This window comes from Catharus ustulatus, chromosome 6 (genome assembly GCF_009819885.2).
Source record: "Catharus ustulatus isolate bCatUst1 chromosome 6, bCatUst1.pri.v2, whole genome shotgun sequence".
NCBI classification, from domain to species: Eukaryota; Metazoa; Chordata; class Aves; order Passeriformes; family Turdidae; genus Catharus; species Catharus ustulatus.
In genome coordinates this window covers 57,199,170-57,212,227 of record NC_046226.1, presented here as the reverse complement: position 1 = coordinate 57,212,227, position 13,058 = coordinate 57,199,170, and the positions used below count along the sequence as shown (strand labels likewise).

Here is a 13,058-nt window from a genome sequence, read left to right as displayed (position 1 = left end):
AGCATTGCTGTAAATGATGCAAAGCACTGGCCAAACCAAGCCCTGCCATTTCAGCTGCTGTCAGGGAGGAGAGGAGGAGGCAGGGTGGGCAGTGGCTCTGAGTGATGCTGCAGCTATTCACAAGATGGTTTGCAAGAGCCACCTTCCACCACAGGTATTGTCTGGATGACCAAAATGTGCTCATGTGCATGGAAAGCCTGGGGCTTTTATTTGTTGCAAATCCATTTACAGTAATTTCACGATTATAAGCCACACCTGATTATAAACCGCACATCCGGGTGTCAGCAACTGTCTTGGGTTACAATACAGAGTGTGATGAAAGGTATCTATTCTATCACCATCTGTTGAGGGTGGGGGCAGTGAGATATTCTGCTAATGGGCCATCCATTGAAACCAGGTGGGGCATTGTTCTTTGTCTTTTCACAACCCATCCTTCCTCCAGCGAGTCATTTTCTGCTAATGGCCATTGAGTCCCACTGTGGGACTGATAAAATTACTGCATCCCATTGGAAGTTGCTCCAGCCAGGGGGAAGAGCCCAACATTTCTTACCAAGATCAAAACAGAGGTTTTGGGACACTAAGGGAGCCCCTTTCTCCACTGGACTCCAGAGGAAAACCAGATTTCTCCACATCACCACTGGACCTCCGGAGGGAAACTGCACCTTGTACAGGAGCACTGCTCCAACTGAATCACATCTGTCACTGCAGGAGGATGCAGCCACCATTTAATGGGACTGCTACCAACACCCTGCCTGACGGGGTGTCAGGTTGTACTCTGACTTTGTCAGGGTTTGGAGTTTGTTTCTTTGCAGTACTGTATTTCTATTTTAATTTCCCTAGAAAAGAACTGTTATTCCTAATTCCCATATCTTTGCCTGAAAGCCCCTTGATTTCAAAATTATAATAATTTGGAGGGAGGGGGTTTACATTCTCCATTTCAAAGAGAAGTTCCTGCCTTTCTCAGCAGGCACCTGTCCTCCAAACTAAAACAGCAACTTTTCATTCTTTGTCCATATATAAGCTGCACCTGATTATAAGCCGCACTTTGGGTTTGGACCAAAATTTTAGTCAAAATGGTGCATCTTATAATTGTGAAATTACTGTATACACGCAACTAAGAACATCTGAAAAATTATTTAAAATTCAACTATTTGCCAGTGGAACACTGAATTTTCAAACCTCTCTTTGCTTAATGCTGCACAATAAACACTGAGTGCATCTGATGGGCCACTGGCTCAGAAATACGGACACAGCAGCCAAGGGTGGCATCAGTCTCCTCCATCATGTCCAACACCAGTGGACATTTCTCAGACTGTGAAGGGAATAGATGAAAATCTGTGTTTATTCAACACAAACCCCTCTTCTCTGAATATGAGAGCACTCAGGAGGCAATAAAGAGGGCTAAATCTTCCTTAGATCACACTGTTATGGCCAAGAGATTAAGTTTCAGAATAAAGGTGCAACGGTGAAAGGAGAGTGAAGGATCTGCTATTAAGAAGTCTAGGAGTTCCACAGACTTCTTAAAAAAAATTATTATTTCAGGTTCCTTTTTGACCTGCTCAACAAGGGGAAGGTGGAATTCATTCTTGCGTTAAAAATAAGGTAAACTGCCTTGGTATACAACCTGATAAACCAACCCAGCCAGGGGCATGACATCCCACCATATAATACTGCACCTCGGTGGTTGCATCACCAATCACTCCACATGGTCCAAACCCTACTAGGGAAGCCCAAAAGGCAAAAAAAGAAAATCTACATTGCTGCAGTGCGGGAAGTTGGTACCTGACTGCTTGGAAACAGGATCCTAGGCAACCACAGCTCTTCCTCTTGAAAAGCAGAAAGTGGTTTGATTCAGCGAAATAAAGCAAATTCATTACAATTCCCCTGGAGAGGCTCCGTAGGGATGAACAGGGTACTGCTGCCTCCCATTTTCAGCTCCATGCTAGAGGACCTGGCACCTTTTTGCCAGCTTTCTTTGGCAGTGCCCATCTGGCACACACCAGATCCCTGTGTGCTCCAGAGCCCATCCTGGAGGAATAAGATGCAGCGATGCCAAAAAGACTCCTTCCCAAAATAATCCACCCCACTTGAACCCCAGACAAGTCTGGAATATATGTACCTGTCCTGAGAAGCAGACTGACCCCTGATTATTGAGCTAGAAAAGCAAAACCCATTTCTAAGCTATTGCATCAAATGGTCAATGCACATTTGATCTTGACACAACATGTGACATTTTTCAATTAGTTTTGAAGACTTAAATATCCACAGGTCTCTGGCAAATAGAGAGTAATTTAAAACAGAATCAAATTCATCTTACCAGACTGATCCATTAATTATTGTCTCCACCAGCTTCAATCAAATTTCCACATTGATTTTTGTGGATTAAAATGTCAGTACCTGTAGTTTCCAACCGTGGGCATGGCTCAAGTGGAGATGGCTACAGACAAAATGGAACCTGTTTCTAAATATTTGTCTCAAGATATACAAGTATAATGAAGTCTTATTAAAATATCACACAAGCTAGATCAGCAACATGAAATCCCACCAGGGTATTCATTTTATTCTACCAATAGGCAATATAGAACTAATAGATGGCAGCAAAAGACAACATAATATTTTTTGGTCAGCATTTCCATAAGATAAGTGATCCTACCTGGGAAGATCCTCTCATTGTGTTAAACAAGAAGGTGTTACTACAACGGCCTTCACGACTGAGAATGTCACTCCATGAGACATAAAATACATAAAATTGCAATTCCAGCCTGTCACACACCTCTCTCACTTCTTCCAAGAGCAAAGCACGGGTGTCCTCAGACAGCTCTTCTAGAAGATGTTCTTCCTGAACAACTCTGAAAAATCTTGTTCCTTTGGCTAAAAGGCCTTATCAGCTCCTACAGTGTTCTTTGAGAGACGAGGGAGAACATGCAAATAATCAGGGAAGCTGGGTCAGTCCTTTTGTGTGGAGCAAGTGTAACCAAGCCAACAAGACCCCAGCAGTGAGAAAAGCTACTGCTGCAGCCAGCGAGGAAGTCAGCCTGTCTAGGGCTGGTTTAGGGGTCCTATCTATCTATGGATTAGGTATTTCAAGAGAAAGCCTGGATATGCATAACTAGCTCCCTTTGTTCAGCTAGTGAGACAAAAGTCTCTAGGTTTCTCCAAGAAGGCTTCACAGCCCACTAAAGCCAAGGCACTTTTGGATTGCATAATGGCTGTCATTACATAGAGGACAAGACAGAAGAAATGGACCAATATTAGTGAAAAAGGCAAAATAAAGACAGTTAGGGAGACTCCTTCCAACTGAGAAAGAGAGGCTATGACAACTTGTAGCCACAGTTGCAGAGACAAAAAAAATCCACACAAGGAAAAGGACTTAAGGAAATGTCCAAGACGAGCGATTAACAAGCTAAAAAATGCAAGTAAACAAGACATTGCCAAAATATGATGATATGACAGTCCAAAACTCAACACAGAGGGGAAAAAGTCCAGGTAAAAGTACATTTTCAAATACAGAAGTTGGATGTTTTTTCCTTTCAGGCATTGTTTTCCCACAGATTGCTTCCAATTCTAAAATAACCCAAAATTAAAATGAAAAATAATCCAAGCATAACACACCTAAAAATACTTTCAAGAGGCAAAATAAAAGTGGAATCAGAATAAAACTTCAGATCTCAGCCTGTTTTAAAATAAGAAGTGACCTGTTTTCTCATTTATTTTAATAGGTAGTTTATTTGTTTTAAGTTCTAGCAATTATTTTCATGCATATGCTCTGCAAAACTGAAGAAACTGAGACTGTTTCCACAAACTATTTCAGAAAAAAAAACATCTACAGATAAAATTAGAGGCATATAACTAAGTGCCAAGTGTTTGACTGAATTCCAGTTCTTGGTGAATGGAAAACCAGCAGCTTCCTGTTACAAAATGTACCAACAGTTCATGTCTAATAATACACATAATATCTAACCATTTACATGCTTCAAATCTAGACATTTCTAAAAATAATATTAAAGCAGAGTATTTTTAGCCAGGTGAATTTCTCAGGAGAATGAGATTCTACAGTTTGCTGCAAGGAAAAAAATAGATTAATGGGTTAAAATTTTAAGAGCATCTCTTGATTTATACCAAAATAAAAAGTAGAAGATTTAGCTCCAAAGCTTCAAGAAGAAAAAAAAAAAATGGAAAAGAAAGGTCAAGAGCAGAACACATCCCTTTTCATTAAAGGCCCAGCTATTGCTTAATTCACAAATGTATCTTCTTAAAAGGCACTTAAAATATTTATCCTGTTGCAAACTTGGAAAGTTCAGGGAAAATAATTATTGATTTAAGTACCTCCTGTATTTCTTCCACTTTGGTAAGAACAGGGAATTTGTAGGCTAGAAGCATTAAAATACTCTAAAATTTAATCAGAGATTTCAATCTAGTGGTGAGACAATCTGGAAAGTGAAATTACAGAGTAGGCAATGTTTCTCAAAGGACTCTTAGAAGCAAATTAAAATCAGCCAATACCAACCACTAATTTCCAAAACACAGAACTTAATCCACACTATCTCAGTAAATAAAGGCTTTCTTTTTTGATACCCTCTGGATAGGCAAAAAGAACATATGTGGTATTGGTCTAAATATTTTTTTTTGGTACTTCCTAGATACTTGAAAGTTGAGAAAGGTTCGTGATTTGTTTATCAGACCTCTTTATAATTAGATTTTTTTTTTTTTTTGAGAACTAAAGCTAATGTTCAGCACCAGTAGATTTCAAAAGCAGTATCTGTTGTTGTCCTCTACTAATATCCTTGTTCCTCTTTCTGCTTGGGTGTCACTGCACCAAGTGTAACAAGCAGAAGGTGATAAAAATCACTTGCTGAAGTAGGGCCAAAAAAAGTGAGTGTTCACTTAAGAAATTCAACTTCATGGAGTAAACTACCAGTTTCAAGGACAGAAGGAGAGCGCAGGGACACCATATGAATGAGCATTTTGAGCTGTTAACAAGTAGCAGTGAAGGAGAAAGATAATCTAGTATCAAGGGACTAGCTAGTAATTTTCTACAGAGTTGCATACTTTCTGACCTTGGCTAAATTTCTCTGTGCCTCAGCCATCCACTTAACAAATGTACTCCAAAAACTAAGAACAATATTCCTACCTCTAAGGTGCTCTTAGGTTAAGCATATTCAAATGTTCCAGCCAGCTAGATCAACAGACTGTCACGAGTAAGAGGGAGAAAAAACATTTTCCAATATGATAAAAAACCAAATGGAACTTTGAATAAAGATGCTTTATGCAAAGTAACCCTTTGCATATTCTAAAGGAAAACGCAATTATTAAAGAACCTCCTGAATTTATGGTGCAATGATAAATCTGTTGCTCAAATGCAAGGCTTTACAAAAGGTAAGTCTTTATATTAAAAGACAAATCACTGAAAAATCCTTGTAAATAATCACAATAAAATAATTTTGGAATTGTTTTCTTGTTTTCTATTTGGGAACATTTCATCTGGAACAACTACCCCCCACCACCCCACAATTAAATATTTTTCACTATGTGTCTATAAATATATCAACTGTAATCATAAACCCACTGTAATCGTAACAAGAAGAATTTGGCTATTTAGTAGCCTTAAATTGCTTACAGTGTGTTAAAAAAATCCACCATAAAGATACAGTATAGACCTTTTTGTAAGAACCTACTTAGGTACATAACTATAATCATATGAACAAGCTCATTAGTACTAATTTCAAATGTACTTTGTGCTTCTGTATTTGGATAGCCTGAATCTATGGTTTTTCATAGCTTCTCCCAACTTCAGTAAAATCTATCCTTTGTTCATAACCTAAATGCAATCCCATTTGGTTTCTTCCAATTGCTAAAGGAGATTTTTGTGTGAAAGTTATCAATATGATTGACAGTATTTCCCATAAATTCATTTATAATTAGCTCAGCAGTTGCAGCGAGACCAAATTTCACACCACTGAGGCAGCTCATGCAATGGCACTGAAACCAATCAATGTTCATCTGACTTTAAATTGGGTCCAGATAAAGATTTGCTTGATCCCTACCCCTTTCACAAGCTGGTTCAATATGAAACCTAGTATCATACACAAAAATGGCTAATGCATTTGAGAAGGGAAGGAATCATTTCTTTGCAATATGCTCCATTAATCCTTCTCTCTATGAAGCTTCCCATTAGCAAGACAGTGATACAAAGGTTTAAACGGCTCCTGCTAAAGTTAATTAAAATATAGAAAAGTAATTACTAATATCTGAACTATGTGGCTTCATTTGGATTGCTAATGGCGTGGGCACAAGGAGAGTGAGGCAGAGAAGGGAAACCGATAGCCCACAGAATTTGGGTCACATGTGGTTCATCAAACATTTGATGTGAGCCTAAATTTGAAGTGTGGAAAAATACTGGAGGAACCTATTAAATTAATCAGCTTGAGAGCAGCACACAACTGACTGAAAAACTCCCTGGAACGTGCCAGCAGTGTGCCACTGACCTGGGAATGGCTATTCACTCCATTTATATCAGGGAGTTGTAACAGAACCTCCATACCCTTGTCATTACTTGGGTTACAGAATGGGCAATGAGGAAAAAAACAGATGTTTTTAATCTCAACAGGTGTGGCAAATGCTTTTGGAGCACACCCCAGATGTAGATGATCTTGACAAATTAAGAAAGAATCATTAGGTGAAAAATCTAGCGCAAGACTAGAAAATAGGGACATCTAGAACACCCAAGAATTAGACCACCCCAAATCCAGGCTGTCCAACTCAACAAGATCTTCACAATTGGGAAAGCAATATGAAGAAAAATCTAGCTGAGAGAGGTAGCTTGATTTCAGACAATGATATCTAACCAGTTTAAATCAGTTTTAAAGTGATTTTTTTTAAAAAAAAAGAGTCTAAGGAAACTGAAAAAAGTACAGTAGATAGCATAAGGGGTTGCAAGAATTCTAGAAATCCTAGGCTTTGCCTAATGTAGGAAAAGATAAAGTGAGGGAGAACATCATACCCGGTGAGCACCTGCTTGCCATGTCCACCAGGAGAGGGCAACTGTTTGCTTTTCAGTAAATAATATTGCAAAGAAGTTTGCAAAGAAATACCAATTCCTAACCCCTCCCAGCCAAGCTAAGCACAATTACAGGTAATTGCTGAACACACATACTTTAAACCCAGGTTAAACAGATGTCTCTTAATTTGAAGTGTTTTTAGTGGAAGGGTGGGACCAACCATTTAGCAAGGTCATGGTGCCTTTAGTGCTGCTTCACTTACTGAAGGTACAGTGATTATTTTTTAGGTTCTCTGGAGAAAGAAAATCAAGAAGTTGGAGAATACAACATAGCAGCAATAAACACAGCAATTAAATCCACAATCTCCTTCAGTGGCATTTACAATGACATGGCAGCAGACTGTAAGTCTGCAATGGCATCTTCCTTCTTGCATCTGCACAATTACACCACAACCGTGAACTCCTAATCGGTAATGACTTCTTTCTTAAATAAATAATGAAAATTTAGTAGCCAAAGGTATCCAACTTTTTCAGAACCACTGAGAAATGCCATTTTGTAAATGAGAGATCACAATCTTGCTATCTACTCCACAGAAGTTTCTCTGGTAACAAAGTTAAATATTTCCAAAACAATTCTCTCTAAATATGGGTAGTACAATTTATTGGTGGTGTTTTCAAATTAGACAAAATAAGCACCAGTGCAATAGCCAGATACTGTTGTGCACAACACAGGGGATTTAATATGGAAAAATAGAGTGTGTATATCAGTAACAGTAAAATAGGAATGATACTGCCATGATTCATCAATTTAAGATTTCCGACTAGCATTTACAATGGGCTTGGTGCTAAAAGCCACAGACCTTTCTTTGGAAAGCACCTCTGAAATACTCTGAAGTATGCTTTTTATAAATTGCACAGCATTTTAAAAAACACACTGCCCTTATAAGGCCTTAAGGCATAAAACTTCCAGTTACTATAGAATCCAGCTTTTACACATGTAAAACCATATCAAGAGGAACAAAATTAGCAAAACATTTAAAAGTTTTCAGTGATACCGCATTTGTGACTGGGACATCTTGATTTTCAGCAGTTTTTTTAAAAAATGGTACTTCAATCAATACCACCTGCAGTGCTTATGTTTTCTGAAGAATCAGGTTCTAGAAAGCACCAAAAAAGCTCATAAAGCTTTGCCGTGGTGTGTAAGTGGCTTGAAACATCCCAACCCAGCATGAGAACATGGCCTGGTATCTTCACATGGTGGCTTCTGCATGATGTTCTAGACACAGCCTCTTCTCTAGAATAATCAGTGAAATAAGCCACTGAACTTTGTATTATGTAGTGCCAAAAGGACCCACTTCAATGGGGTTAAGAACAACTCCTTGAAATACTTCCAGAACCAGGAGAATTGGTCCAAATGACAATCTCCCATTCTCCTTCCACCCACACAGGAGGATGTCCTTCCTCGTGGGCTCAAAATTCTGCATAGGGACCAAGATCTACAGAAGATAAGAGCCAAAACACTCCACATTGGTCCAGCTTGTGGATCTAAACTCTAAATTCTACTGTAAGAATATAACTTGTCTCCCTCACATGATGCCAGGTGCCTGCCCTGTAAAATGGTGAGGGTCACATTGGTACTTCAGATAAACCACACAGAGAAGCAAAGTGACCACCCTCAGATTCTCAAGATGTTCAGACCGGTGAAGACTTCAAGACTAAACCTTACCAGGCTTATTATCAGAAAGCACTTCTATACCTGAATGCAGCTGAAGGTCTTCCAAGATAAAAGTGTTTCAGCTGCTGACATATCACCTGGCAGCTGTCCATCCATCCTGTTCCTCCTCCCTTGGCAGGGAGGAACTGTAGGAAAAGGAACAAGCTGTGCCCTTGATACAACACATCTGGAAAAATCTCCCTCTAGATATAGACTGCCATTCCAAATGACCACTTTGAATGGCAAAACCTTGCATGCCTTTGTGGGTAGAAGGATCAAAGCTGGATCCATAGGAACAATCAAAAATTACTGTGTTTATTCAAGATAATAGATAGTGAAAAAAGCCTCATTAGTTCACATCTTAAAAGGTGCTGGTCATCTGCTCAGATTGCCTGCTAGAGGAGGTTACTGAGAATGCAAAGCTTTAGATTTCTCCTGCTGCTGAAGTAATTAAAAATGTAAAATTATCTGACATTTCCTTAGCCAAAATCACTCCTTGTTCAAATATAACAAGTTAGCATCAAGGCCCTTTCATCATTAGACTACAAAAATGGAGTTTGTTCCACTAGTTGTAAGGATTAAAACCACCATAGTGTTGCCTTTACTGCTGCAAACAGCTCCCACTGGCAGATGTCTGTCAGCATAATATGTTACAAGATAAGAAAGTGTTTCTGAATAACAACCACTTTTTCAGCAATGTAGATTTCCATGCAGAAACCATGGCATGTGTGAGAGAAAGAGCAGCAGAAAATGAGATTTTGCTGATGTTTCATAATCACAAGGACAGACTCAGGTGCAAGTGAGAGAGAGCAGTCGATTCTCTTGTAAGGGCAAGATGTGATGCACAGGTTGGTCTGTCTGCTGCCACTACCCTGCATCGATGCTTGGCTGTCTCCTTTTCCTGCTCTCAGTCCCTCAGGAACTGCTCCAGTCATATCTGTCTGGCCTGAGCAGCCCAATACGTCACCCTGTCTACCAGCAATGAAAGTGCAGCATATCCTGAAATCAGGGCACGCGGTCAGACGTGCCCGATCAGTAGGCACGCTTGTCTGAAGGGAATAGGGTTACCAGGCCACAGATTTCAGAATCTAGGTGGTAGGGATGATCCATTATTCCTCGAAGAGGGAAAAAAACAGGTGAGTCTGTCATCATTTCCCTCTCTCATCATAATGGTATCACCTTCCACCAGGCTCAGATATTGGCAGAAGCAGCGTGTAATGTATACGGCTGTTGCCAAAATACATCTCAGGGCTGTCCAGCCATCTCTGTAGCACAGCAATCAATTGTGCTTACTGCAGCAGCCCATCTGCTCTCCTCCCTCCGTACCACAGTGACACATGCTGTGCCCATGCTGCTGCAGAGCTCACTGGGGCACAGCAGTGCAGGGCAGCCCCAGCCGTGCTGACCACCTCACCCTGCCTGCAGGAATTAAACCGCCTGAGGAATGGGCATTTCTCCTCCCTATACAGCATATATGAAAATACATTAGAAGACTGACACAGATTAAAGGGAAACCTAAAATATGTGTATTGGTGATGTGCTGCATCTATGATGTCATGCACATATAGCATTATACAGGCAATTCCACTTAAGTGTTCATTTCCTACATAATCTGTTTAATTTAGCTGCACTGAATGACATGCATATTGTAATCTAGCATCAAGCACTGCCTCCCATTCACTCCCCACACAGCTAGAAACACGGAACATTCACACAGCTAGCACTCTCGTACAGTACACGACTGAGCACAAAACATACTCACAACAACCAGCAATCCTCCCCCAGCCCAGGCACACCAGCCAGCCCTTACACTTAGCACCTACAGAAAGCACACAAAGAACACACCCCCACAAACAATATCTCTGCCATCTCCCTCCTGTAAATCCCCCCAAGTCCATGCAGAGACAACAGAGAAGGCAGCACAGGCAAGCAGCACACGCAGCCCCATCCCTCAGCACCCCACCATCAGCTCCATCACGCTGACAGAATTGCACATGCCACTGTGTGGAATATAAAATATCCCACCACTTCAGATAGATGTTAGCACACGCACACATCCCTTCTCACGCTGCTATTTATCCCAGAAAACCTGCTGCACACGCTCAACACAGAAATAAATTCCCACATACACCTCCCCAGCATTTGGTGCCTGCTAACCTGTGTATCAAATCCATTTTCTACCGAGCTATTCTTCCTTGCTGGGAGGCCATCTCCTGCGTTTTCTTGTCCATTGGAAGATTTGAGAGGAATCTGGCTGGAATACAATGGCTTCGTCACCTCGACCTTGCTCCCAAACTTCAGGTAACAGGGCTGTGGGATGGTCCTGGCCGTTGGGACATGCAGGATTGGAGCAGCGCTGTGTATGGGTTTAGGTAGTCCCGATTTCATTTTGGAGGCTACCAGGATGGCTGGCATTTTCTCTTTCTGCTTTCCTAACACGTTTCTGTCAGCAGCAGCAACAGCAGAGACAGCAGGCAGGAAGAGAGAAAATGACACGCTGGGGAAGCTGTTCTATCCTAAAGCAGCCTGGTTACAGCAGAGATCTCCAAAATCAGCTTAGAATTTAAAATCAATTAAAAAAAAAAAAACACTATTAAAAAAAGGGAAAGGAAAAAGATTAAAAAAAAAAAAAAAAGAAAAAAAAACCACACCACTTTCAGTCTAAAAAATCTCCCAGCTTTGTACCAGCCTTCCACCTGTTCACTTTAATTATAATTTTAGTTCTTTACCACTGTCCTCTTTCCTATTTCTCCTATATAACTTGCTCCTTCCTTTCTCAGTCTGACTCCTGCGATTTTCTTGCCTGGAAACGACAGACTTTCACTCCATTATCTTGTCACCGCATCTCCAAACTGAGGCAGCCTTTGGAGAGAAAAAAAAAAAAAAAAGGAACCTGCTGCTGCATATGCTTCCCCTTCCTTACGAACTAGAGAGTGAGCGAGCAGGATTTCCAGCTTAAGATGTCTTTCTTCAGTCTTAGCCAAGAAGCAGATGTAGCTCAGTGTGGTAATGACTGATGCCCTTGGATACAAGCCTTAGAGAATCAAGCTTCTTAAGCCTAAATAGCTGTGAACAGGACAACGATGCCGAAGCAAAAGGAGAAACGTCCACTGACAGCGATTTTTAAATCAAAATATGTCAGCGGCCACAAAATTTCCCGGCTCCCCCCAGTGCTAAGCACAAAAACCTGAAGAGGGGTGGGGAAAAAAAAAGCGAATTTAAAAATGAAAGCGATTGAGCTGCGAGAGGGAAAGCAGGCGGCAGCTTGTGCTCCCTCCCTCCCGCAGTGGAGCGGGCTCCCGGCCGGCGCTGCTGGCTCGGCGCATCCCGGGGGGGCTGGCACCGGCAGGGCGGGCCCCGGATTGGTCCTGTCCGCTCCGAGGGGCAGCGAGAAAAATAAATAAATAACCGAGAAATCGCTCCTTCTCCCCTGCAGGGGGAGGAGCGGCCTCGGTTCCCGCGGAGGGCAGGGAGACCCGCGCGGCGGAGGGGTCTGGGATGGATGGATAGACAGACGGATGGATGGATGCTCCGGGTGCTGGAGGGATGCTCCGGGTACCGGCACGGAGCGAGCCGTGGACCGGTTTCTTTTTGAAATGCGGAAGAAAAAAAAAAAAAAAATTCAAATCAAAACACCTGGAGGTGACTCATTGTTCGTGGCTGTTCGGGAAAAACTCCCGCTGCCAGCATCAACAGGAATTTGAATAAGCACCGTGAGTAATCCGGGCCTATTATAGCAACACTTGGCTTTGGGGAGCTTTCGGTGTTGCAGGCCCCTCCTCACGCTGCTCGGTGGATGCCAGGATCCGTTACAGCCCCGGATCCCGCATTCCTGTTCATCCCCACACATTTCAGAGCCGCACATGTTCCTCTTCCCGCGCACACCTGCACCATCCTGGACAGTGGGAGATCATCAGTGTTCCAATCAAGGCACCGAGCGATGCTTTCAGACTGCATGGGGGGCTCAGCACAGGACATACCGTGCCACAGTGCCCAGTTAAGGCACTTATCCCTCACTACAAGAAAGACATTGAGGGGCTGGAGTGTGTCCAGAGAAGGGAATGAAGATGGGAATGGAGCACAAGCCTGATGAGAAGTAGCTGAGGGGTCTCAATCTGGAGAAAATGATGCTCAGAGGGACCTTCTGGCTCCCTACAACTTCCTGGGAGGATACTGTAGTCAGGTGGGAGTCAGGCTCTGCTCCCAAGCCACAAGTGACAGGAGGAGAGGAAATGGCCTCATGTTGTGCCAGGGATATCACGAAAAATTTCTTCACTGAAATGATTATCAGGCATTGGAACTGCTCAGAGAAGCACTTGTTCAAAAAACACATGTCTATGGCACCTG

At 41.9% G+C, this 13,058-nt stretch overlaps 1 protein-coding gene across 7 annotated transcripts in view; it reads right to left on the bottom strand.

The window, feature by feature from the left end:
- Positions 1-13,058, bottom strand: part of NAV2 (neuron navigator 2) — a 371,722-nt gene that overhangs the window by 191,016 nt on the left and 167,648 nt on the right. For 2 of the 7 annotated variants that reach the window (XM_033061462.2, XM_033061463.2), the window contains exon 1: positions 10,869-11,312. The exons of 3 other annotated variants lie outside the window; for them this stretch is intronic. In XM_033061462.2, the coding sequence (XP_032917353.1) occupies positions 10,869-11,126 (258 nt within the window). In that variant the 5' untranslated portion in view covers positions 11,127-11,312. Of the gene's footprint in view, positions 1-10,868; positions 11,313-13,058 lie in introns of those variants that run through there. 2 more of the 7 variants (XM_033061465.2, XM_033061464.2) reach the window with 1 other exon arrangement.